Source organism: Oculina patagonica, chromosome 12, assembly GCF_052425735.1.
Source record: "Oculina patagonica isolate OP01 chromosome 12, crgOcupat, whole genome shotgun sequence".
Classification (NCBI taxonomy): domain Eukaryota; kingdom Metazoa; phylum Cnidaria; class Anthozoa; order Scleractinia; family Oculinidae; genus Oculina; species Oculina patagonica.
The window spans coordinates 21,267,580-21,295,538 of record NC_135769.1 but is presented as its reverse complement, the minus strand read 5'-3'; the positions used below and the strand labels follow the sequence as shown (position 1 = coordinate 21,295,538).

The following is a 27,959-nucleotide window of genomic DNA, read 5'->3' as shown; positions in this document are numbered from 1 at the left end:
AGATCTTGTCATAAATAAGCTGTTTTGTGTTGATTCAGTTGTTTTTTTCCTTTCTTTAATATAATATCTTAATCTATTGTGCATGTATTCATCATAGGCTTTCGCTTTCAAGTGTACCTTCTGTTTTTTTCTATTATCCTAATTTTTTTTACTTGTGGAAATAGCATAATCTCTAAACAAATTTGTCCACACAGGTGCAGGCCAATAAAACGAACCCATTTGGTCCCAAAACTCTTCTTTTAAAGTCGTATTTCATCAAATGAACAGTTGTGAAGTTATGAAATTATTTCATTTGCATTTTGTCAAAATTTATTTGTTTGTGTGAACTTTCACAAAATGCGCGTGATATTTGTTCCCACTTAAAAAACCACACAAATTTCCCGCAACATGAATTTTTTGTACATTCCTGTCGAACGAATCTAGATCCAGCACCAAATTCTCCTCACCCGTCTCGTACATTTCTTATTAATCGTCTTGGGAGCAATCGGCCCTTGGTCAAGATTTCTGACCAGTGATAATTAGTCCTTCGATAAAAGGATGAACTAATTAGTATCTACCTATAAGGTTTTTAAAGTCGATTTAAAAACAAATAATTTCATTTTTCTCGTGATAAGAACTTCCATTTTGGTACACTGTATACTTCATATAAATATCATTGGTATTTTCCGAAAAGTGGGACTTTTCTCCGTTCACGACGTCAACGTGACGAAATAATTACTAAGAATTAAAGCTTATTACTAATAGTATTTTAATCATTAATAAATGTTTATCTCTTTCGTTGCCTTCCTTTGCCTCGTTGCGCACCTTTTTTGTTTCCAGTCTTTTTCGGTTTTCTCTCCACAGGTTTATTAGCTGGCGCGGGAGGGGAATCCCACTGACCGGAGAAAAATATTGCAGGCTCAGACATGGAGTTCTGAGTGTTTGACTTTACTAAACTGTCTACGTCATCGAGTTTAATAGCCGGACAGGAGCGCCTGTCCCCACGGGGAGTGGCAGGGGCTGAGAGCGATACTGGATTTCTCCTGGCAGTTGAATGTGGAAGATTTTCCATGGAATGTGAGCGAGACCGGCGCTCTACAGGAGTGGACTCGCCAGTGGAATCATTTCCTTTGGCAGATTGAACTACAGAGTTAGTAAGCTCCATCTCTATGGCTTCCGTCGCTTCTTCTATCGACGTAGTCCGTTGTTTGGTCGTGCTGTTAGCCGGAGGTGACTGTTCTAGTACGCTAGCTAGCGCCTCAGCTTGCGAAGTCGTGCGTCGCCCCTGCGCATGAATAGGAGACAAACACTGCTCGGGTGTGGCCATGGCTGTGGCGAGCGAGGCCTGGACTGAATCCTGTGACGTATCACTAGATGATTGCGCGTGCGCTTGATGCTGCGCGTGCCGATCAAATCCTTCGTCCGCGGGCTCAGTTGTTTGGGAGTCTGTTGGCGACTCAAGCTGTCCTGGGCCCAGATTCACGTAAGCCGGCGGGGTAATAGAGTAATAATGGGACGGAGGAGAGGCCATGGCTGGCAGCTCTAACAGCTGTGCTATGCAGTGTAGTTTATGTTGTCTGAGCATTGTACGCCGCCTCTGCAGGCGCTGCTTAGCAGACATGCAGCGGATATAATCATCAAATATGAATTTAGCAGACAGGATAGGCCGGTAGCGAACCTTGGTGAGGCTTCGAACTGAGCTGGGCTGGTGGATGGTGATGAATAGTGAGCGACTGTCTTCCTTATCAGGGGCCGTCTCCACATCCTAACACCCAAAAGAAAGTATGTAAATTACATTGCACTTGAGTCATAAAGATGAGAAGACTGTCAATTAGCAAGAAGAAAGGACTCTTGATGTACCCTTAAGAAGCACATATGGGGAAAGTTAGTTTCTAAAGAAACTGGTGTTGGGTCGATGTCCAAGTTCATATAGCACTTGGTTCATTTTCAGGTAAGCTTCCCTTAGTTTGTTGCTAAGTTCGTTGATGGGAAAAGTTAGTTTCTAAAGAAACTGTTGTCTAAGGTCGACAGTCAAGCGAAACCAGCTACTGTTGTCACACCGACAGCTATCATTTGGCTGTCATTAAGTTGGCGTGCACTGCGATTCCAACAAAACTCTTAAACCGTTCACTGGCAAATGCTACCTGTACTTTTGGTTTGCCGACGTTATAAAGTAAGTTTATAAACATTGCTAACTCTCAAAGAAACTCTTGTATGAAACGTTGACAGTAGTTTTTTTTAAGTCATGACCGTTGCATTTTTTAATAAACTTTTGTAATGCGTCAACCATGACCGATCCGGACGCAACAAAAAGCAGAACATTTGCAAGATTCCTATTCGTGAAGCAGAATAAATGTTGGCAGCAAACGAGTGTGAGACTGTTTATTCGATCAAAGGGTCCTAATCGAGAAGTGTTCTGGCAAACTTCATAAGTATTAAATGCTTAAAAAAAACAGTTTAACATAACATAACGTGACAGGTTTGTTACCTGAAGCCTTGCAACAAACTTGACCACGCCCCAACCTAACTTGGTTGTGTCTGGTTCCACGAGTATAAACTGAGCTTCGTCTATGACAAGGAAACGGCGCTGCTGTCTGAGAAACAATCACATCACAACAATCAAATTACGTTCTCACACTATACAAACCTCTGGGACTGAAGCAAATAAGTGGCAAAGGAAATGTTATAACAGGACAGGAACGAAAACTCTTGTGGAAATGGCCATTTCTAACAACATCATGATCAACTACGGAAATAGCGTAGCTACTACTGGATAACCCTTTGAATAAAACATCCTTTTCTCGTTTCGAACTACTATTACGAGCGTTCCGTCATAACAAAAAGATACATCCGCAGGCTAACCCCGTAGATACATTCTAACATCTATAGTTTATACAAGAGACAAAATGTATACAGGTAAAACACGAAACATACTTGTCTTCTGTCTTCACTGTGCAAGCTATCAAGTCACTGTTATCTGAAAACCGAAACAAAATTGTGGTGTTAGCTACAACTGTCCATGCAATGTTACTCTTTAGTTTCAAAGAGAGCATTTACGTCTTTGCAATGACAGTCAAATGGACTAGCTCATTTTCTGTTGAACTTACTTAGGTCCAGGACGTCTTCCAAATGGACAGAGTTTTCTACTTTTGATAGAGGCAGTTGTTGTTCGGTCTGCCCCAGCAATGCCAGACAAAGGTCTCTCATCAGCAGAAACACACGAATCGCCTGAAATCAAACAAATTGGCTACAGGTATGTTTGAACTAAAACTACCTTCAATAAGATAACAGAGCGTTTGGGGGTAAGTTCTGCCTCACGCAAAAAAAAAAAAATAAATGAAGGAAGAAAAGAAAAGCAAAGACCACTTATTCTTAGCATAATTCAGGGCGATTCTAAGATGTATCACATTTGTTTAAGTATTTGGATTAGGACTGAAAATTTGACAGAAATTGGACTCAAGAGAACTTGAACCGAAAAATTGTCGCCCCAGTTTACAACTTCCTTTTCAGGTGGTGAGACCTTGGAAACGAGGATGAGCTTGGTAAAGGTACGCATTGTTAATGGTACGTCAAGCAAACAAGAACAGACAAATTGACACTGGACTTACCCTTCGAGTATGTTCCACTTCTCCACAGGGCAGACGCTTGTAAAACTCAATTCCGGTCAGCGGTGTGCCCGTGAGTGGAAGGAGCAGCGTGGCATCCATCATCAAATGTTGCAAGTTGGGCGGCTTCACCTAACATCAGACAGTAACACTTAGTTCAACACTTAACTTCTCAGAATTAAAACAAATTACCATCTTCCCGTGATACAGTATTATTAATTTCTCAAACTGATTTGTCCCTCTACATTCATCCAAACAAATGACTCGTAGAGTTTAAAATCATACCTTTGTTTGTCGGTACTCATCTTCAAACATGTCCAGGAAAATTTCATCTTCCTGTTGAAAAAAAAAAACACATTTGTTTTAACGCTTGGAAAAATAAGTAATATAAAGTGAAGTCTGCTCCAATCTTTGGCACCACGAAGTTATTAGGCTTATTGCTACTCCCACCTGAAAAGAATAATAGCCTATCGAAGTTTACCCCTTCTCCACCCCTAGAATTTTGTCAAGTTGCTCTAACGATTCACTTGAGTGGAGTGTGGTCAAGTGAATGAAGTTATAAGGGTCTAGCCTAAGTACTCTACACAACACAACAACAAAGGCTGGGTATTTCTCTGTTTGCAAGTGTAGGTAGAGTAAAGTGTCTAGCGCGTGTAGTTTATGTTCAACGTTACAAATAGAAGAAAAAGAAAGAAAACAAATTAACGGCATTATGTATACCTTGTAATAATGCCTTAACTGCAACGTGCTGGCCTCGCGTACGTTCTGTAAAACAAACAAAAGAGGGTTTACATTAATTAAACTTGCTGTTTGTTAGCTTGAGCACTTTTCTGATGACTGTCGGAAGCACAAACATGCAGGAGGCGCCAAGCACGGGCAAACGAGCAACTGGTGCCAAGCGCGGGAAAACGAGCAACTGGTGACATGCACGGGAAAACAAGCACCCGGTGCCAAGCGCGGAAAACAAGCAACCTGCACCTAGCGCGGGAAAACGATCAACTGGTGCCATGCACGGGAAAACGAGCAACCCTTGCCAAGCGCGGGAAAACGGGCAACCGGTGCCAAGCGCGGGAAAACGAGCAGCTGGTGCCATGCACGGGAAAACGAGCAACCGGTGCCAAGCGCGGGAAAACGCGTAAGCCAAGTCACGATTGGTTTTGGCTTTGCGCCTGATTGGCTGATACAAAGGTACGTTTCCTCTGATTGATCAGAGACTTTTGCCCTAGTTGGTTTTACTCAAATACAGAGCTCATAAAACGCAAAGCTACCCTGTGTGCCAGAGGTTTTTCTTTACCTCGATGAGTGCTAGGTGTCTGTCATCAAGGTAGCTACATCTAGTGTTATCCTCTGTGTACACGATCAGCTCCTTGAGCAGTAAAATTAACATTTCCAGTGTTACCACGCGCACTTGACTCCCTGGAAAAAAATTAAAAGGCACTTGTCAGCTGATAGCCAGCATGAAGTTCCCTAACGTCTCTCTTTAAAGGCCAGTTTACACGAGCAATTTTTATTTGACAATTTTTATTTGCTCGTGTAGACAAGGAAAATTGGCTTATGTTTATGTGACAAAAATATTTACTGAGAAGCTGGAGTGTTAGCTTTTATGTGACAAATAAAAGTTGTCACATAAAAAAAATGCTCGTGTTGACAACTTGTCGCATAAAGTGTGGCAAATATTGCGTCGGCATATGTGGTCCCCAATCTCTCCCTGAGCACTGTGCGCACATATCTCTGTGTGTATCTCCGCTGTTCAAGGTCACTACTCGCGCACTAAATTTTGAACTGCCAACAAATAATTGTTGTGTCATCTACACGATCAAATATAGTTGTCACATAAAAATTATTACAAAAAATGCTCGTGTAAACCTGGCTTAACCCTTTACAACACCTGAAAAAGACACATTCCACTGAGTAGAAATCCCTGGAGTAAAATTGTAAGTATGCTTACCATTTCGATAACCAAGCTCCAGCACTCTAATAAGGTTTTCTACTAATTTCTCGTTGTACGGGACTTTCCTCTAAAACAATAAAAAAGAACCGCTATCAGAATTGGTAGCAGTAATATTAGAGAACACTCACCACAGACCTGACTAACGAACAGAAACAAACACAGCTGAAACCGAACGATTATAAATTGTTTTTCTAATCACATGCGTTTTGAAAATCGCATTACTGTAAAGGTACTCTTTCACGTACATGAAAAGCACACACACAAAAGGTTTATTATTCCTAGAACAGCGATGTATTATATTAAAACATGTACACTGGAACCTCCCGTAAGTGTCCACTACGGAGAGGTGTCCGCTTATGGGAGCTTGTAGTGTTTGTGTGTGGCTGGGACAACGACTTAGTGTTCACTTAAGAGAGGTGTCTGCATAAGGCAGGTTAAAATGTAGTGTTTGTATATGGCTTGGACCATTACTAAGTGTCCGTACCGTGAGGTGTCCGTGAGCGGAGGTTTACAGTGAAAATACAAAAGCCGTGAAACTAGTTGTCAAACTGTTCCAAAAACTTTTGACTCCATTACTGTCCATGTTTTACCATTTTCTGCTATTTTGAGCTATCATTCGATGGTTTTCTCCAACAATTTCAATAAAAGTGTTCACGGTTTTATGATTTTTACTGTATCTGTACTAAATTTGTACACTGCTAATACAAACCTTAGCTGAGGAAAGTCCTATTGATTCGAGTAAGTTTTTATCCACACCTAGGAAAGAAACGTACTTATATCAAAATTCCCCTGACTGATTGTATTCATTTCTTTTGGTGCTAGTTGTTACAGGGTAAACTGTCTCCAACTTCATGATCAACGCATCTGTAAATTCCTTACTATCTTGTACAAAAGTCTATTTTTCAATAGCTATCCGGCCTATATGAGAAACATGTTCTCGTTCCGTACTTCTTCATACAACCTGCGTGGAAACTATATACTGGAAATGCCCAAACCGAAAACTACAACTTTTGGTCTCCAATCCTATACTCATCTGGCAAAATAAGAATGGAATTCTCTACCCAATTTTATAAGGTTATGTAACTTCTCAGATTTCAAAAGCACATCAGCAAAGACAATTCATGAAACATGTAAATGACAATTTTATAATTAGTTAATATAAGTCAATTGTAAATATGTAAATAGCAATTTCTACTTTTAATTTTCCGTTATCAAATACTTTGTTCCCGGAAATATTAGCTTGTCAAGCTACTCTGAAATTCGAGATAAAATGAAGTTTATGATGATGATGAAATTAATCATGAATGACAGATAAAAAAATGTATCGGTATTGAGGCCTGGACAAACGTATGCGCAAGTAGTCCTGTCGTAAGTTGAATTTGCGTACAGACTTGTGTTGGGTAGCCAAACAGACGCGCAAATGTACTCGCAAGTTACAAACAAAAAGCCATTTCAAGGTAATCGAAATGTGACCAAAATGAAAACGAATGACATGTGATCAACCTGCGTTGGGTGGCCAAACGGTGAAAAACTTGCGCCGAGTTGCGCGCAAATTTAATCAATGTGACCAAGGTGTTTAAAAGTTACCTCATCACTCGGTACATTTTTTAACCAGGTGTTTGTCCAGTCCATGATACCCGCTCCTTTTGCATATAAACTTCATATTACTTTACAAACACCCCCCCCCCCCCTTCTTATTCCAGGTTCTGGATAATCGGGGCCCCCCACTAACCTGAAGGTCTGGATACGCAGCGAGGCCTGGAATTTTTCCTGTTCAGTCCTCACGAAGCTGTGGGATGGTTGACAGCTTAAGTGTATTTGTTCCAAAAGCCGTATGCCACATAATTAAAGTAAGGGAAACTAGGAAAGTAACATCATCTACTTACCATTGTTTCTAATGGCTGCACACAGCAGGCAGATCGCAAACAGCGCCTCTTCGTCATTATTGCTACAGTCTAGACTCTCATGGATTGCTTCGAGAAACATACTAAATATCGGAAATAAAAAATATACAAGCACTGATAAGTATTTCACACAACAGCAATTACATGGAGGACAACTCTTAATGAGTATATCAATCTTGGATTTCTCCCAACTAGTACTGAAAGAAATAACAAACAGCGAGTAAGGAGAATTAAACTGCAGAGGTCTGTTTACCTGTCACGGTGGAATTCTTTGGGTCTTTGAATAACGCTCTATAATGAAAAGGAAACGATTATTATTAATTTTCAAAAATGCAAAGTTTGAGTTCAAGTCATCAGGTTATAAATAGTCCACAGATGGCTGTTTTTTTTTCCTGCACTCTGCAGTTGACTTTAAGCTTGCTTCACTCGCTACAAACATCACTTTCAAGACAACAATTAATCACAAATTATACCTTTATCTCTTCAGTTAGGTCTTTTTCAACCGGCACTGTAGTTTGAACTACAACAAGAAATGAAAAATATATCACACTATAGGCATTGAATATGAGTACTGTAGATCAATCTTTGCACCATAAGTTCTTTTCGCTTTGGCCATAGTATTTCCATAATTCCTAGCAATTGTTGTCACAATACTCTAATGAGGAAATCTAAAATTAGAGCGATTTTCACTTGAGTGATTTGCGTTTGCTTTGGTTTTGCACTGCTATACTTACTTATTGGCTTAAGAAACTCCTGCCACCTTCTCAGCCATTCAGAAATAAAACCAAAACCACTCACATATCATTTTCATGCTTTGCGCCATCTACAAGTATTTGTTTCAGTTTTGACTGGTTCACTGGATTGTCTGTGTCCTTTGTAATTGGCCAGAGTGATAACTTTGGTTTTGGTTTTATGACACGCTATAAGTCTTATGGTATTCCTTTCAAATGCCACCTCCTACATGTATACTGTCATCTTTAACTATTTTTGCTATGCGTCGCTTTGTGTGTTGAAATAAAGTCAAATACAAAAATGCAAATTACTCATTATCATTAAAAATTTCAGAATAATTATGCAATCAATGTAGCTTACTGTTTGTTGGACGTTTTTCCGTTGTAGTTTCTTCCTTGGTACTTTCACCAGACGTGGCAACAGGAGTGGAAAAACCAGAAGACGAGTCTGTGTCAGACTCGCTATCATTCTGTCCCAGTGGAGTCTGAATGAGAGGAACCTGGACAGGACTCAAGTCAGCTGGAATAAGAACATACAGTGAGAACTGTTGCAATCTCTCATTAGGCACAGGTAAGGTTGAGTCTTTTAAAATATTGTAACTGAACTCAGGTAGCATTAAGCTTGCAAAGCAGGCATTCAAAGGCAAGGAAAAGGGGAAGTGCGATTTTCCCCTCTCCCTCTCCCCCCACCCTTTGAATGCCTGCCAGTGAGCATTATGTCAGGTTGTCCCAACATTGTGGATACCCATTCATGATCTTGGGTGGAGAAAGGCATTGTGAGAGTAAAAAGTCTTGTCCAAGAACACAATACAACCACTCTGGCCAGGACTCCAACCACGACCCTTTGATGTGGAGTTCAAAGTGCTTACCATTAGGTTTATGGCTGATAGGAGACTCAATGGCTTCTCATAGGGCACATCAGGTGAACACTGCAAGTCACAGTGTAAAGTAGCCAACTCTACATTCACCAAAACAATTTTTTCAAGTAAAGATTGTTCACAGAAAACGTTTATTATCAAATTATGTTATAGACCCTGCGTTTGGCTAGCCTCAGTATTTCATCGAAAGTAATTTGCTAACGTTTTAAGATTTAGTTTTATTGTGCCTACATAATTTTAAGTTATGTACAATGTACATGTTTAGAGGTTTAATGCCTGATAATTATTTGATTTGTCATTATTGTCATTATTTGATTTGTCATTATTAATATTAAGTTTTACTTACAATCATTAAAACGTCACAAGAGTTAATGATTTAAGACTTCATTTCAGTCAATAAGTATCTATTTTGGTTATAATGATAAGAATAATTAATTCAGGATTTGCAAGCACTTATCAACTACTGTGTATAAATGCGGTACATGTCTCAGTCTCCAAATACATATGCAGGATAGCCAGACGGCTACATGTACATGTAGGTGTTATGATCGAGTGTTGTAGTGGTTGTGGGCAATGCAAAGATTGTGCCTGTAACGGTCACAACCACCACTAAGCCCATAACATTGACAGTGCCCACAAACACCAAAACAGCCACATCACCCACAAAGCACCAACCAGTGGTTAAATAACATGTGGTTTCCAGCAAATAATATTATCTATACCCAGCACACAGAGGACAGTTGGAAATTCTCAGGGGGTGGGAGGTCTCAAAACCCAGAATTTCCAGAGGGGAGGGGGCTTCAAACCAAAAGACTTTCCATGGGGGAGGTATGGAATATTTTCTGGAACAACACAATATTACTTGTATTTTTATTAATAATAATAATTGTTACAAATCTATCTTCTTCAGAAATTCATCCACCAAGTTTTGTTTCACTTATACACCATTTTAATAAGTCGAGACACCATTTTGAATATTAACTTTCCGCGAATGACGTTGTTAATGAAATATTAATCTGCGCCTCGACGTATTAAAATGAAGTATCTACCATTGTAATAAGCCCAGGGATCCATATTCGTTTTTTCTCCAAGTCGTCAGCCGGGCAAGTATGCAAGATGACTTACTTGCCCTGGCAAAATTTTACTTGCCCGTTCAAAAGTGAAGAATGGCGACCGTACAACAAGTAAATGAAAAGTTGACTTTTTTGTTATTATCACATGTATGTACATAACACTGTGTATACATGAAATCTACAAGACAACGAATCTGTTATAATAAAGTTTGATTCACAAGTATTTGTTAATGAGACTCTTTACTTGTCTACCTTGGCTGCCGGCTTACAAATTTCACAAAACATCACGCCCCCAAGCGGCTTGTGATGTTGACGGAAGCGTATGATGCAGGCACAAATGAAAGCCAGGGCCTCTTCGACTGCCACAACGGAAGAAAATAACGCTTTTGCTCTTCTTATTCATATTTGGTTTGTTTTTCTGAAGTGTTAACATTGCTTTTTCTTCTTTGCTGGCGGTGCCACACCAAGATATCGGCAAATTTTGATCAGAACATCAGCTGATGCGATCGCCTCGTGTTTTCGCGGATGCAGCTGCAGTACAAAATATCAGCGGTTGACAGCTTGAAAATTGAGCCTGCAATGATTTCATTGATGGAAAATACCGCATCAGCCAAGATGGCGGCCAAAATTATGATTTTATCGCAACAGAAAGTTGCAAATTATTTTCTGTTTTCGAAAAGTTATGAATGGATGACAAGTGGTCAGAACGCAAGTAACTCAAAAGAAAACTTAATAATTGTTTTTTTTTTTTTCATTAAGTCAAACTTAAGTCGTCCAGCGGACGAGTTTATGCAATCGTTTGGTCGTCCATACGATTTTTTAGTCGTCTCGGACGACCGGACGACTGGGAATATGGATCCCTGTAAGCCAAGGTGTCATTTTGAATATTTTATTAATGACGTCATTCGCGGAAAAATAAAAATTCAAAATGGCAACTCGACTTATTAAAAGGGTGTATACCTACCATCTTTTTTAGGAGTACTTCTCTTCCCAGCACTTGTTCTTTCTTTGCTAGGAATAAGCTCTATCTCATCACCCTCTTTCCTGTTGTTGTCTGGTGTAAGAGTAATTTGCCAAATAAGATTTAAGAAAATGCCACAACCTTGTATTTTACAGAATTTCTGAATGAAAAGCAAGCCAGGAATATACAACCGTAGATGCAAAAACTTCATGCGTAGTTATTAGGAGATCACCAGAGTATGCAATTACATGTAATCCAAAAGCATTATATGCCCAGTTACAATAACTTATGTTAGTCATTTATATTATTGGTTTAAAAAGATAAATTACTCAGTGTAGACATAAATTTAGTACATTAAAATGTTTTTAACATAAGCAGCAGTCTTTTTAAAAAACAGCACTAAAGATGCATTAAAAAGTTTAAACATTAGAGCATTATGCACCGTTAGTATTATGTTATTAGTAAGCTTCTTTAAGTAAATTTAATTAAAATAGTTTATAAACATCAACCCATATTATTAATAACAATAATTACATCCAAATAGCACTGAGGATGTCTCTTTAACATGTACAGAGGGTACTGTCCTGCACTTTTTTTAAGATGGAATCATACCTTTAACATAAAACTTGGAGTTTGCCACATGCAGTGATCGTCCTCTGGACAGAGGCCCCAAAGACGACGTCCTTCCAAGGAAAGAGTACCCCTCTGTATTCACTCCACGGGCAACTAGAGACTCTTCTAACGTTTCTTCAGGTCTTTGAAAAGTTCTAACACTTGCAGCTGAACCGCTAAGGGAACATGCCTGTAAAAATTAAGTTTCACTTTGTTAGCCCTTTATCCAAGACCACAAAAAGGTAAAGGTAAAGCCAAGTGGCTCATTAGACCAAAGCTTAGCTCGGTTTTTGTAGCATAAAGTGGCTAGGAGTATTTCTTCTCCCCCCTGGAGGGGATGCTACACTGAAGTCCATCGCAGGGTTACCCTCTGGCATACCCATTTATACATGCACACTTGGGTCGAGAGAGGCACTATGAGAGTAAAAGTGTCTTGCCTAAGAACACAACGCAGTGCCCCGGCCAGGGCTCAGACCCGGACTGCTCGATCCAGAGTCCAGTGCACTAACCATTATGCCACCATGCCTCCCATTTTCAAGACCGTAATCCTAGTTTATCACGATCATTGCTGTCCATCTCATTCTCCTGCTCATCCTCATCAACAAATTAAGCCAGTTACATGTAGTCAACACATGTCATCTCAAGTAAATAATAATTATTAGGAGACAAAGTTCAAAACTATGTTGTTATCATGAGAAAAAATACCGGTACTTATACCACAGTGAACAACAACAACTCACCTTTCTAAGAGGTAAAGGAGAATCTTCAGGGGTGCCCCCTGAGGCAACCTCATCACCATTAACAAGCACATCAACCAGGCTAGAGACCAGTGGGGGATGAGACATGATCAAAAGTATCTGAAAAGAAGAAGAAGCCGGCAAATATTCATGCGCATGCCACAAATGCTCACAATAGTGGGTGACTGAGAGGAACATTACACAGCTCAAGGGTGCAACAAAATATTTATAAATTATTCAGACTGAGATGCAGACTCTTGCTTCTGGATTAGGCTAGCAAATCCAAATTTTGACTACACCATGCAACCAGACATACAAAATAATATTGAATATGTTCAGCCTTCAATATAAGGGCATGTCGGTCAACTTTTCCATTTTCAATCTCATACAACAAATTTACAGCTTCAACTTGCTAATATATACTTACTTGAGAAAGAAGGAAAAGGGCAACCATCACACCAAGTCGAGGAGTTTCCTATAAAGAAGGAATATAGAACATTACTGTGGGATAACTTAGCAACGGTGGAATAAACCTTGATTAGGGGTTTTAAATTTAATCAATATGATAAAACACTATCACTAATCAAAGTAACTGACAACGATTTAAAATTATTACGTGTACACTATACAAGTAGGTACACAGCTCTTCTTTACCTGTTCCATATCAGGTCTTTTGTGTACCAGGGAGTAAATGTACAAAGGAATTAATAGACGGTTGATGAAATGTCCAGTTAACACTACATTCACATCTTTGATGTTGAGTGATAGGATGTCATGAAGGTAGTGTAGATGATCTAAATGTTCTGCAACCAAGTCCTTCAGCCTGTCACACTTCAGGTGGCTAAATATGAACAGAGGAATAATGACATTGTTAGAAACGATCTAGCCTTAAAAATGTTAAACACTATGAACTTACATTTAATGTTTGTTCATCAAGGCTAAAATCATCCAAAAAAGAATCAATCAAGATTACTCAAGAACCAACCAAAGTTGGTCTTAAGATTTCCAAATTACGAGCCAAAGATCTACACATTTCCAGAGGTGTCCCAACAATAGTATTATTTTTCAAAGGTCATCAAAGATGACCAAATGAGTTCACAAGATAAACCAATATTGGCCAGTCAAGAGGACTCCCTAATGTCTTTATCATTTTAAGTTAAAGAATGTAGATATGTCATGGTTGGCACAAAAACGGGTAACCATACATGTTTTGTTCTCAGTTTTTTTTTAAATATTATTAATTGCTTGACATTTCTCTACCTTAGAAAACTATTATTATAGAAGAAGACTTGTGAGATTACACACACTGTACATGTGATTCTCCTTTAAACTACACACAAGATAATGCATGTTTTTGCTTACTGAGACTCTTTGAGGACGCAGTTATCGAGTTCAATGGCATGATTGCCAATAAACCACACCAGGTTCCAAAAGTATGGATCTGCTGTCTTGTCACGAATAAAATTAAGCATGTTCTTATCTCCAACTATAATAAAATGCAAATTGACAGTTGTTACTAAAAGACACAACAGTTACCAGGAAAAGCAGTTCATTGTCTCCTTAATAGAAAAACAATAAACTGAGAAACGTGACACTTTTTGTTCAAGTTAATTGTTACCATAATTGGGAAGGGGGAATTCTGGTAATAACCAGTGCATAGGTGTGCTCTAGCAGAGCCCGGGTGACACAGGTGACTTACTTTTGCCTTTGGGCGACTAGTATAACTTTGCTATCATGAAAGCTTTTAAAGGGACTACAGTATGTCACAGGGATTTCGCAGATTTTTTAACTAAACTGTAAATGAATTAGTGGTGGGGAAGAAAACCCTAAATAAACATTACCTTTTGAACATCTAAAGGAAATTATATAACCTTAATTTGTGGATAGAAATCAAGCTACAGCTATCAATATCGATATTTCAAAGACGTGCTGAAACAATATGAAAACATTTGCCTAACTTTTTCAAATTGCAATCCGTTTCCATCTAAGCCATCCACAGCCAGAGATGCTCGTTAATAGTTTCAGTGCTCTAATAGTATAGCATTTTTTAGTAAAAATGGACTATTACTTTTAGGTTTCTTGCGACGCAAATATAAATTTTGGTGGCTCAAAAATCAGTTAAAATCCGTGACACAGTCCCTTTAAGAGCTTGGCACCCAAGATTTCTTACATATAAGAGCCTCTGGGCAACTTGCAATATTATTCTAAGAGCACAGCTTTGCAGTGATAACATTCTGTTGTCAGTGAAAATATTTTTAGGCATGATCATAGCGCTCAATGTACATGTAACTTCCTAGCTGCCAGCAGATAATTACTCTTCTGACCTTGTTAGGATAATGTAAAATAAAATAAAAAAATGTAAAATAATGTTGTTTATAGTGGTCATGCTTCGAGATAGCTAGTTTACAGGCAAGCCACTGAAACAGAGGAAACAAACATTTAAAATGAACATAACATGGTTAAAAATCTCAACTGGCAGAAGGCAGACCAGTTGGCTATAATATACAAAGCGCGACCGAGGATTTAGTGGTAGAAGCAGGTCTTGAACCGGGGGCCCCCGGTTAACAACATCAGTGCCCTAAACCGCTCGGCCACACTTGCCTCCTTGATGCATGTAATATTAATTTTGTTTTATTACTGTTCTGCACATGACCGTGGCTTTCTTTTGTTGACCTTATTAGTTTAGGTAACAAGTGTATGACTGTACATATACAACAGCCGTAATTGCAATAATTATAATAAATATAATTATTGCAGTTGCTGCTATTGTAATTGTAAAATTCCATGAAACGCACTACAGTCAAAGCTCTTGTAAGCGGACACCCTCGGGACGCGAAAAAAGTGTGCATAACTGGAGCTGGCCGCTTACGAGAATGGTTCTCGTAAGCGGCCACTAGTGGTGTAGGGGATGGATGGCCGCTTACGGGAGCTTGCCCAGCTAACAATAACTGGACGGACGTGGATGATGACAAAACAAACGCTGAAATATGGTACTGTAATTACTGTAAAATCATTGTGACGAACGGCGATGTGGAATTGACTGATAAAAACAAGATATAGAGGTTTTTTATAGGATTTTCTTTGGGGTGTCCACTTATCGGAGCTTAAAAACAAAGAAAAAGTCTAAGTCGTAATCTGTGAAAGTGTCCGCGGCCGCTTACCGGAATGTCCGCTTACGAGAATGTAAAAATACAGACTTTGTATGGGAGTTAAAACGGGGTTTCAAACAAGGCGGCCGTAAGTAGAGCTGTCCGCTTACGAGAGTGTCCGTTAAGAGAGCTTCGACTGTATTCTATTCCAGTACAGAGTAGGCACTCTATGATCAATTTGGATACAGAATGGGACCCATTGATTTCATCAAATTACTGTTTTGAAACTTAAAAACAACAATAATTACATAATTATGCATTTCACAAGTCCAATAAACAGGAAAAACCCGAGAGTAAGAACCTAACATTTAAGAACCTGTTAGGCTAAAGTTTGCAAGTTACATGTAGATACCATTTTGATAAGAACCTTTTTAGCCTCAAATTTGGAAACAGGTTCCTATTTTCTAAAATTTATTAAAAATTTTTACTTTTATTAGGGATTTAAGTTTGGACAAAGCATTACTGTGCATGTATATCATGTCATATATATATACATTCTTAATGATTAGTGCTTCATTTTACATAAGCACTTATGTGGTATGCAAATTTTGTACAAGGGATAGGCCGAATACCACTAAAATCTCTATAACAAAATTTTAATTTTTTCTTCAGAAATAAAGAACCTTTTAAGACCCTAATTAGCCTAAACTTTTGTTAATAACCCTTTATGTAAGAACCTGTTAAGGCTAACTTGAAAAATAATAGGTTCTTACTCACAGGTTTTTACTGTATTCAATATTCCAATCTGTATGGGTACTGTAGAATTCCGGTTATAAGCCCTGGGCTTATACAACTTCGTAAGGGGTTTTGGGTGGGCTTATAAACGGAGGGGCTTATATCCGGGAGGGCTTATAAGCGGAATAAAAAAAACGTTTCGAAAAGAGCCACAGGAGTTTTGATCGAAATACGTTTTTAAGTTAAAAACGCATAATAAAGCAACATTTAGCCCTGTTCAGTACTGTCATCCAGTAGAGGGGGGCTTATATCCGGGGGGGCTTATAATCGGATGTATTTTTTTGTTTCCAAGTAGATGGGCCTATAACCGGGGGGGGGGGGGGGGGGGCGGCTTATAAGTGGGGGGGGCTTATAACCGGAATTTTACGGTATTTGGAAATACCCGTTACAGGTCAGCCACTCGTATCATGTTATCTGAAACAGTATTCACCTCTATAGACATTCAAGGTTAGAGTCCTGACTGCTATTCTAACCATACTCTCAGAATGGTTGAAGAATTTGATGGCTTCAGTGTACAAGGGGAAATCATTCTTGTGCTGAACAACAAGACAATACAAAAGTGTTAGACATGTATGAACAATAATAATTGAAGGAAAACTAGTCCAGCAACACGCCATGGCGAACGCTTGTTCTCACTTCGCGAGAGCTGAACAATACTGATTAGGTCATGTACGCATTGATAATATAAGATGAAACGAAATGCATCATGGGATACTATTCGAACCACAGGGGTGTAGCTAAGAAACATACATACATACATAGACTTTATTTTCACTCGAATTTTAGAGTAGCTTTAAATATAATATTTATATTGTTAGTAGCTAATATCTTCGAGAAAAATAAATAATAATAATAATAATAATAATAATAATAATAATAATAATAATAATATAAAAAAGTGTAAATATAAAATGCAAAATGTGAAAATGTGACCCTAAGCCTGCTCGTTAACAAGCCCAGCAGGTTTATCTGTTCTTGATAGCTCTAAAGGTTTACCTAGTAAGTCTTTGTTTTCATGTTTCAAGTTGGCCGGAATTAAGTTCTCTTTTAGCCGGTGAAATAAGCTGGCAGCCGACCCTTAGCGACATCCCTGCAACCAACCATTTTTTATTTGCCAGACGAAAATAGAAATAAGTTTTAGAGAGTACATGTATTTTTTTAAGATAAGCATTTGTTCCAAAGACTGTGAGCCCCTAACTGGAACTACCCTGCATCACTTGGATCCAGCCCAAGGGAAGGAAATTCTGGAGAATTCTTTTGGGATAAAAAATTCTGAGACCTGTTTGATTTGTCATGATTAACTACCAAGTTAAAGATTTTATGAAAGTTGTCTCAATATATATTTGTTACCCGGTATTACTTGGGCACCTGCTACATAGGCAACCTATGGTAAAAATAATAATATATTTTATTAAAACATTAATTAATAAGGAGACTTATTATTTCAAACTTTGAAATAAAGATTCTCACCTCGTTGAAGAAAAAGTGCACTGTATGTTTGTTCAGCTTGAGAGATAATGTCTTCAGAAATGAAATGTAGTATGCCAATACCTGAGAACAACAAAAACAGACCATTGCAATTGGGCAATTTTAGAATGAAACACACATACATGTACAGTGCCTCTTTCCAGATTTACTCATCTGCTAAACCAGTTTTTGAAATTACAGGTATGTACAACAGATATCTTTAGTTACCTCTTCATCAGAAAAGTCAAACTTGTGAATAATAATGGAATTGACACTGTTATTTGATAGCAAATAATCTGGAAAGAAAAGAAGCAACTTGATTAACATACTACCAATACCGGTAGTTAAAGTACTTATGTTAAAAAATAATGGATAAAATTAATACATACATACATAGACTTTATTTCCTCTCTCATAAATACATGTTCATTTACATGTACTCACTAAGGACACAAATTAGTCATTAAGTTTACACATAATTTGTATCTCTAGAATTTTGAAATGTAAATTTCTATTTAAAAAAAATGTTCGACATATAAAAGTCATTTCAGAATAATGGAAAATAAGCTCACTTTGGGATTTTACACTATCCTTTTTTCTTGTGGGAGATGCAGTGGCCTAACGGTTAGTGTGCTTGACTCTGGATCGAGCAGTCCAGGTTTGAGGCCTGGCCGGGGTCATTGTGTTGTCTTCTTGGGCAAGACACTTAACTTTCATAGTACCTCTCTCCACCCAGGTGTATAATGGGTACCGGCGTCATAATGCTGGGGAGTACCATGCGATGGACTAGTGTCCCATTCAGGGGGGAATAGAAATATTCCTCGCCGCTTAATGCTACAGAAACCGGGATAAGCTCCGGCAAGTATAGGACACTTGGCTCTAGGCTTCCCTTTTTACACTTATCCTTTTAGCTTGTCCTTAGCATAAATGTGGTAACTTGACATTTACCTCAATAACAAATAAGATAATGACAAAAGTCATTTTGTACACTCACATAATGAAGTCTCATTCCTGATGTTTTCAAACAGAATGCTCAGAGTCTGTAGCAGTTGAACACAAATCTGATTGGACTTCTGACTCATCATCTTTAAAAAGTACATCAACATGCTCTTCTCCAGAAAGAAACTAAACAACAAAGTACATGATTGTATAAAGTGTGTTAATGACTTAGTAAAGTAAAAAATGTTTAAGAGAGAAAAGAAATTAATATTCAATAATGAAAAATATAAAGGTTTGGTTGAAATGTGACAAAGATATGACTGCCTGAATCAATCACCGACACATTTTTTAGTCCCAGTGGGACTAAATTTTGTAACCACGTACACACTGACCAGACATTCTACAGTGAACAAAAATATATATAGACAGTCAAATTTTTCAAAACAAAAATATTATTTGCTTGTTTACCCAGCAATTACATGATTGAACCTTATTATTCAAATTGTATGTATCATATTACAGGCTGAACTAATGGCCTATTGTTTGCATGTAATATGTAAAAAAAAAAAAAAAGACAGGTACAATGGTTCAGTGACTATATAAATTATTTTAACCAAAAAGCCATATGTTACTTACATGTTTCAATTAAAACTTTTTTGAATGTGATCTAGAACCGTAAATTTAAATTGATTTTTATAAAAACATATAAAACATTAATTTTCAGCAACCCTCTGATGCCTTCATCAGAGTGTGGTTTGCATGCATAATTTACAGTTCTTATTAATTTGCTGCCTTTCCTCAGGGATGCTGCTAAAGGTACTGAATCTATGGGAAATGTATATGTTTATTACAGAACTTCCACAAAAAGGCATTCTTGCCCACTGTTGACGTTTTTTCTGGAATTTTGATGTGGTTTGGGATAAGGTCATAATCCATTTTTTCAGTGTGATGCCTAATTATATGTGTTTTCATTGTTCAACCTTACACCCAGTTTGAGTAAGGTCATAAATGTCACATGTACATTGGAACTATGTTACATTTGAAATATATGCTAATTACATTGCCACCAATTTTTATTAATATTTCAAAAAGTCCATTTACTTTTTGAATTATTCACAACAAACACCTTACATGTACATGTGTATAAGTACATGTAAAATGCAAGTTCAAGATATAAAAATTGAATTTCAACCACAGTTGGTTTTAGAAACTACAATGTCCATACATTTCATTTACTTTTAACTTTCACTCAGTATCAATCTTTTAAGTCATAACTAAAAAAAAATCTCACTAAAAATGATAACCATTAAATATTTCTTTAATATTGTCAAAAAATATATAATTTTAGTATATACCACACAAGTGAATATTCTTTTTTTGTGCACGCTGATTGGTTAACTCGGAGGTGATTAGCAAAGTACTATTCACCTCTAAGCAGCTAAAGAGAAACAAACCACCTTTGCACGTCGCTTTGTTTACCGAAAGTGATGTTTTGGTCCTCTAGCTATTCAACTTGTGCGGTATATACTAAAACAATTATTCACCTCAGTGTCAATGAATGTGGTGGATATTAACCATTATTATTCAACACATGCGCGCGCTGCCCATATATGGTCAAAATGTTAACGTTATCTGTCATCCATACATAGCAGATATCCTGCGATATACGTAGGTTGCGAAGATTCGTCCGAAATCTTGTAAAGTGCTGCATAATTACAGTTTTTCTATCTGCAAAATGTGTTTCGTTGACAATTTGTTGAATAATAAAACAATTATCCTGCTCAATCTTGCGGAATATCGTCTGATTTTAGCCAACTCGGCCTACGGCCTCGTCGGCTAAGTATCAGGCGATATTCCGCGCGATTTCGCAGGATAATTGTTAACTATTCACCTCCACTTTGGTGAATAATTGTTAATTATCAATTACTAAGACAATATTCTTTCTTCACTTGGTCCCTTTGCATTTTATTCTGTGACTATCAAATAGAAGCAATTCAAACAATTGTTTCTATAGGATAGCCCCATAATAAAATACTGGTTTTTGCCTTTCCTGGTGGGTTTTTATACATGTGCATGTATCTACTGAAGAATTGATAGCCTGAAGAAATAGAATATACTGTATTTATTTAATTAAGCGTCCAGACTTGACTTAGCACGCAACACAAATAAGCGCCCACCGTGAAGGTAGGATAATTTAATAACTAAAGTGCCCAGCCTCGAATAAGCGCCCAACCCTCACATTGAGGAGACAGCATCACAGAGTTCCCACAATATTACAGGTACTTTCATGTAAATGTAAGCTCAGGCACATGCTACGTGTGTTGTGGTTTAAATTTGTTTTTGATTTGAATATTTTCAAGACAGTTTGGTTTTTACTCGTGAATGCATAATGAACGAGTATAGTGGGGAAAGTTGAGCCATCTGTCCATCCTTCCATCCATCGTTGTTAACATTATGCAAATTAGGTATGCTCACAGGCGCTTAGCTTTCTAAATTGCGTTTCCCTCGGCTGTGAATAAAAATACAGCTTTGCAAAGGTATCATTTCAAAGAAATAAGTGTAGAAAATACTTCACCCCTGTAAATGAGAAACAATCGTTTCCCAAACGATGAAATATTGCCTTTTCACATATAATAATCGCGAACATTCGGAAACGATGACCAGTGACTTTATGTATGTGTTATTAAAAGACTGGAAGGTTTGAGCACGGCACGATTTATTAAAGGATAATCAGTAAAAGAGTATCGAAACTTTATACAAGACAGATATGTATATAATATCCGTGGAAAAAAAATAAGGAGGAAAAAAGAATTTTAGCCAGGGTACGAGAGTCGATCCCGGGTCACCCACTTTAGAACGCAGAGCTGTACCACTGCGCCATCGGTTTGCTAAGCAATTAAAAATGATGAAAAAGTAATTCTTATACCTAAGCGTCCTGTCTTTAAATAAAGTTGATTATTATTAATAATCCCTATAATGAATATTTTCCATCGATACTATACTGTTTAAAGGAACGATTCAAATATATCTAACGCATTCACGAGTAGCTCATAGACCTCTTTGATTATTTCTTTTAGCTCTGTATCACATTCATTATCACAATCTAAAATAAAAATAAAAATCATTCTGGTTTAAATAAAATATCCAAACCAAAACCAAAATTCAACCACAAAATCATCATGTATCTGTTGCAGTTAATTTTTGATCTCAGTTAATTTTTTATTTTAACTAGTTAGTTTTTTTCTAACTAGTTTTTTTTTATTCTAGGTTAATAAGTAGAAAAAGTAGAACACCTCCCCTCCCTTGATATCTCATACCCCCCCCATCCTTACTAACCCTCCCCTACTATCTGCTATTATCCCCCTCTCCTAAGTACTATAATTTATTTTTTTCTTTTTTACTAACCTGCACTGGATTTGAACCCTCAACCTCTGGATTTGCTGTCCAACCCCTTATCCACTTTGCCACATAGGAAACGTTGGGTGAACCACTATTTTTTTAAAATATATGATCCCTTAACCCTTACCCCATTATTTAACTAGTTAAAATATCAACTAGTAAGAAAAAACTAACTAGTTAAAATAAAAAATTAACTGAGATCAAAAATTAACTGCAACATATATCCTACCAGAAACCCATAAGGGTTGAAACGTGTAACGCGCATTCACAGCGTTTGAATATTCAGTTTTGCCAAGTACCATACTTGGAAACACGAAGAGTTTGTACGCGAATGCTTTACACACGTAATGGGACACGCAACAGCATTTTCGGTTTTTGGTTAGTAACTTAGATTCCGACCTAAAGACGTAAATTTCTTACAGGAACTAAAGAAATTAGTTAAGTGTATCCAAGTGAAGTTCTACAGACTACTTAACGACGATAAAACAGGAGAATTTGACCAAATTTAATTTTATTTAATCAAGCTTGTTCATACGCCATCGAGCGCGAGTTAGCGCGCGCTGAATTTAATCCAAATGTTGCAATTTTGATTGGTTAATTTTTTCGCCTGATTTTCCAAATATGGTACTTAATGGAAACGAATGTTCAAACGCTTTGTACCATGAGAATCATAGGGAGTTACACGTTTCAACCCTTATGGGTTTCTGATCCTACTATATGCATGTAATAAACATGTAAGCTTCAAAACACTTAACAAGAAAGTAATTATTATTTTTTTAAACAAAGTGGACATGCTGTAAGAACTATTCTTAGTGCCAAAAAACCACCAAGACTACCCTTAATTAAGCTATCTACAATGTGCACATATCTGTAGTGTGTTGAGCAATCTATTTCCCAATCAGTCACTACATTATATTGTAATTACACTGTACATGTATGCAAGTTCATAAACAAAACGTAAATAAATCTAGTAGAGAATCTTACTCGAATACTCTGCTGTCATTTTGATCTCCCCAGATGAGAATCTCCGCAATGGAACGCAACGTTTCAACAAGTAATCCTCTGTTAGTCTCATTCACGGTCGAATTCTTAGTAAGGACATAATGCAGATACCTGAATGACAACAAATCATTTAATTTAATAAGTAAACTTGTAAGAATGACTGTTTTTGGACAGTAAACCTTCCAATACTGCAACTTGAATTTAGACAGGGTAACACAGGAATATAACTCTTGTCTGAAGAGACGCACAGTATAAATTACTTATCAATATAAACACTTCACTGCTTGTGTATTCAGTCGAATTGCAATGCAAACACGACACAGCTGAAGGCAGAAGACAAATGTTCAAAACATTACAGTTTTACCTCACCTTAATTGCTCAAGAGAATGAGCCTTTTTCGGTTTCCACAGTACGTCAGATATCCAGTTCTTCTGACGCTGAAACATTTCGCCGTCCAGCTTGCTGGCGGAGCGTAAACTGTCAACAAAAAGGCAGGACACACCACTCACTATCTGGTTCGAAACTGAAGGCAGACATGTTTGATTCTCGACCGTCCACGTCACGTGATGAAACCGCGATTGGCCAGCTGAAAATTGGTGTATTGTTACATGACGTGACATGTGGGGGCACTTTTATTTTTGTTCGCTTCTCGTTCATTTGGTTTCAGAACTTTGTACTGTGCCTATTTTGATTTAGATCACCATTAGCTGAACTATGTCCCAGTCAGGTGATCGTCTAAAGCAGTTAGAAGAGATTGAAAAGGTTTGTTTAATTCTTTCGTTCATGTAATTTTGATAATTGTTTGCGCGATTATTCCAAGAGCATGCTTGATAACACGGTCTGCACACAACATCAAGTTGAAAAGTTACTATTAATATTGTTACCTTCTAGGATATAGTAAAGGTTATAAGAAGTGCAGGAGAATCCTTAGAGGAGTCGTCAAAAGATGCGCCTTCAGAGGACCGTATCAACTCAACAGCCACCAAGTTTCTAAAGTCTTTAGAGGTATAAAAATAAACTTAGAAATTAATAAGCTTAAACCTTATGCAAAAATGTCCAAGACATTTGTAACTGCTATGTGTAATGGTTGGTATACAGCAGTGAATATAGTCAATATAGGAAGGTGCTGAGGGAACATGCCCGCCCCCCCCCCCCACCCCTTTCTGTTGAAAATTGCCTTAGAAGCTGATAACTTTTAACTTCCCTTTGCCCCTCCCCCTTTTTGCAAGCATTATTCTAACTGTCATTGGCAGCACAGTAGTGGATCCATACCTTGAACCTAAGGGGAGCCCTATTTTTGTGTGTGTACCCCTTGAAAATTTTTAGCAGAGGAGTCATAAAATAAAAAAAATAAATAAGGAGGGAGCCCACTATCCCCAGGCCCCTCCCCAACAATAACTAGTGCACAGCCCAGCAAAAACAGATTACTACATACCAAGCTCCAGTTGTTCAAAAGTCAAGTTCTTTTCCCTGCAGACTCCGTGTTCAAATGAAAGTCCTATCCATTGGCTCAGGACTAGACGTGAATTTTATCCATGCCACCAGTTTAAGGCAAAGAGTTATGTAACTTGATAACAAAAGCGCAAAAATAGTCTTAATGCAGGTTAATCAACTGTCTCATGTACTAAGCAAGTAACAGTTTTGGACTTTTGAGTTGGCATATGATCCAATGCCTTTAGGCCAGCACACAATGGCTCCTGGAAAGTCTATATTCTTTACCCCTTGCATGTCCACCGTTACGGACAGTACAATCAGATGACATTTTTTAAGTTTGGACTTCTGCTCTGCACAGGGCATGCATGGTTTTGCTGTTCATTGTTAAATACACTGTACCTTGGAGTCCCCTCTCTTCCTTGGCAGGGTTAAAATAGGAGTTACTATTTTTAGATGCTAATTATTTTAATTGAAAGATCTGTTACAGACATAACAACTAAAGCAACCTTCAATTTTAATTCTGACTTTTAAAGCTAAATTCCTGTGATTTGTGAGGAGTTTTTGTCAACAAGTATTTTTTTTTATGATTGGTAGGAAGTCAAAGTTTTTCAAACATGTCATGAATTTCCACTAGGTTTTTTGTACTTTTATTGGTATGCGAAAGTGCGATGTTACAGACATTACATGCAGCGTTATGGACATTACAGTCTCTGAATTTGACACTCAAAATTTGATATTTAAAACTTTTTTGTACAGTCCTTTTGGTTTATTTGTGCTCCAATCAACTATTTGTCTAAAATAACAGCACACATTTGTGGATTTAGTCAAGTGCTAGTGAATAAATACATTAAAAGCATTTTGTGTCATTCCATGGGGTCTGACATGGAGTACTAACTGGCCTTCAAGTACCAGTTTTTCAGTTACACTTCTGTAATTCACTTCTGAGTTATAAAACAAGTAAAACATCAAAGAATTAAGGTTTTTCTATCAAAATGTTGCATTTTGCTGGTTTAGGGCTAATCTAATGCTTTATTCAATTTTTTTTTTGTTTCTAATTCATCAAAAATGTTATGCCCAATATGTTACGGACATTACACACCTTTCAACCTGTTTTTCTAAGTAAAGAAGGTAGTTGAAGAAAAATAAGAAAGACTGAAAGTTAGCTGTTAACAAACTAAAAGAGCAGCAGAAGTAATATAACCCACAGATTAAAACTGTGCCTGGGATATAAAAAAAATACCGTTTTTGTTACAGACATTACATGATGACATTCAGTTACAATTTTCAACGGGTTAAAAATCTGGTAACAGTAGTGAAAAGCTGTAATTTTCATGGTCCAGTGAAAACTGGAACTAAAGGGTATTTTTTCTGGTCTCTTCATACATTAGACATGAAGTTTCAGCTTCTGTCACGTGTCTCATCTACCTCCTTCAATGTTAGTAGAAGTCTTTATTAAGATGCAAGATGCTAGTCACAACAGACGTGTGGCTTTACAATAAAAAAAGAAAACAATCTAAAATAAGCAAGACATAATGCAAGACCCCCTGCAGAGTCACCATGGCAACAGTTTAACCAAGCATACAAGTTTTGAACAGAAGGATTGTTTATACTGTTGAATGGCATATATTTATTCTGTAGTCACTGGATTAAAAAAAAATCATTTTTTCACCACTCATGTGGAATTAAATGTAGACTCACTGTCCAAAAATTATCCAGTTTGCAACTTATGTCATTGCATATCTCTGCCAAAAAAAATCAATGTGTTATTTCTTCCATGTAGGGTGTGGAGAAAGGCTTAAGTGAGCAGATTGGCTACCTTACACAAGTTGCTACTGGGCAGCCACATGAAGGATCTACTTATGGAGCTGAAAAGGTATTAAACAGAGTAGACAATAAATATCAGGTTGCGTATTAAGACATCATGGAGAACCCCTAAAGTCACAGGATTTTGTAGCTGAATTTTGTTATACCAAGTCAACAAGCTGGCCATAAAGCAGAAGTTCAAAATCTAGGCCTAGAAATCCTGGCATTATCCTTGACCTTTTCATCCTGAAGCTGCTTAGTTTAGGGGGGGGGGGGTACTCCCTATATTGGACTATAGGGGGAGGCTCTGCCCAAAAGAAGTGTCTTTTTTTAGTATGGAGGTAGGGTAGAGATTTCACATGTTGGAGTATACATATAGAAAAGGGTAGGGAAAACCGTCTTTTAGGTAAAGAGCCTATCAATATATCTTGAACAGGTCCACCAAATAGTACAATGTATGTCAGGCCAGAGGGGGTTATCATTTTCTATCGAAGAGCCCCCCCCCCCCCTGCCAAGATTTTTTTGGGTGTCGTAAGGCAGATGATTATTTTCTGTTACCTTTTCACTTATCATGCCTAACATTGTACAGGGGGTGGATACAGGGCGGGTGGATAGGGTGGATATCCACCCCTCTTTTTTCAGTAAAAAAATTTCAAAATGTCACTTTCTTTGAAATAGAAAATAAAGAAAGAAAGAAAAATTAGCTCTTGCTCATTTCTGGTTGTTGTTACGCCACGTTTTGCCATCTGCCGCCACTTAGGGTTAGGGTTAGGGTTAGGGTTTAGGGTAAGGGTTAGGGTTAGGCCCTAATGGTCTGCCATCCATCACCCCCCCCCCCCCCCTTTTGAAATCCTTGATCCGCCCCTGTTGTAGTACCACTTTATTTAGAGAAGTTAGAAGTCATTCAGTTTCAATAATCAAAGAGTACTATTTCTCCCTTTACAGGATTTTGAGTTGTTACGCTGCAGGACAAGAGCAATTAAAGATCAGCTGGTAGAGATACATCAACAAGGGGCACATCAAGCATCAGAAATGAAGTGATAAGAGGCTTTAGAGAGCGAATTAACATAGCACGACCTGTTCGCTTCCATTTGCATGTGCTGGTGCAGTGTACAGTCAGAGTACTGTACCCCTTGCAGGGATCAAAATAACGGCCGGTCAAAGGACAATGTCCGGCCAAGATGGCAATTTGTCCGGACAAACGTTCGGTTTGCCGGACGTTTTGACCGGTCATGCACCAGACCAGAAAAATTTGTTACAATACCAGTTTATAATGTTAATTCTAATAACTTTTTGAACATTGCTTAATATACATTATCAGGGCAAACTCTACAACATTCAAACCACAGATAACTCCAAAGTAAATTCCTTATCTGAAATACGTAAAGTATAAATGTCATTCCTATTCAGAAACATGATCCATTTTTTTGCTGTTTTTGGTCCGTGTAGTTTTGTTCAAGTCAGTTTTATACTTCAGTATTACGCAAAACGTCGACAAAAAGAACGTGCACGGTCGGAAGAGCGTTGAAAGCTTTGTAAATTAAGGCATTTAAATTGAGCGCGAAAGATGGAAAACAACGTGAGAGATGTATGAATTCTG

At 37.8% G+C, this 27,959-nt stretch overlaps 2 protein-coding genes across 3 annotated transcripts; one reads left to right on the top strand and one right to left on the bottom strand.

Annotated features, from left to right (window-relative positions):
* Positions 1-6: 6 nt before the first annotated feature.
* On the bottom strand, positions 7-23,755 carry LOC144633656 (protein CLEC16A-like). 2 transcript variants are annotated; one of them, XM_078492499.1, is made up of 26 exons: positions 23,492-23,755; positions 23,105-23,233; positions 18,777-18,907; positions 18,011-18,078; positions 17,786-17,866; positions 16,746-16,851; positions 13,794-13,917; positions 13,086-13,272; positions 12,859-12,906; positions 12,435-12,551; positions 11,695-11,884; positions 11,086-11,175; positions 8,532-8,690; positions 7,913-7,959; positions 7,693-7,730; positions 7,422-7,522; positions 6,245-6,291; positions 5,533-5,602; positions 4,879-5,000; positions 4,305-4,349; positions 3,870-3,920; positions 3,588-3,716; positions 3,087-3,207; positions 2,914-2,956; positions 2,468-2,573; positions 7-1,744 (listed from the first exon to the last, which is right to left on the bottom strand). In XM_078492499.1, exons 1-26 carry the CDS (start codon positions 23,740-23,742, stop codon positions 767-769), a joined length of 3,579 nt encoding a protein of 1,192 aa, XP_078348625.1. In that variant the 5' UTR covers positions 23,743-23,755; the 3' UTR covers positions 7-766. The 2 variants fall into 2 exon arrangements, with proteins under 2 accessions (XP_078348625.1, XP_078348626.1); XM_078492500.1 differs by lacking the exon at positions 11,086-11,175.
* LOC144633702 (mediator of RNA polymerase II transcription subunit 11-like) lies at positions 23,727-27,794 on the top strand. The gene is made up of 4 exons (XM_078492561.1): positions 23,727-23,884; positions 24,014-24,127; positions 26,337-26,429; positions 27,305-27,794. The coding sequence occupies exons 1-4, from the start codon at positions 23,837-23,839 to the stop codon at positions 27,398-27,400; spliced, it is 351 nt and encodes a 116-aa protein (XP_078348687.1). The 5' UTR covers positions 23,727-23,836; the 3' UTR covers positions 27,401-27,794.
* Positions 27,795-27,959: the final 165 nt, after the last annotated feature.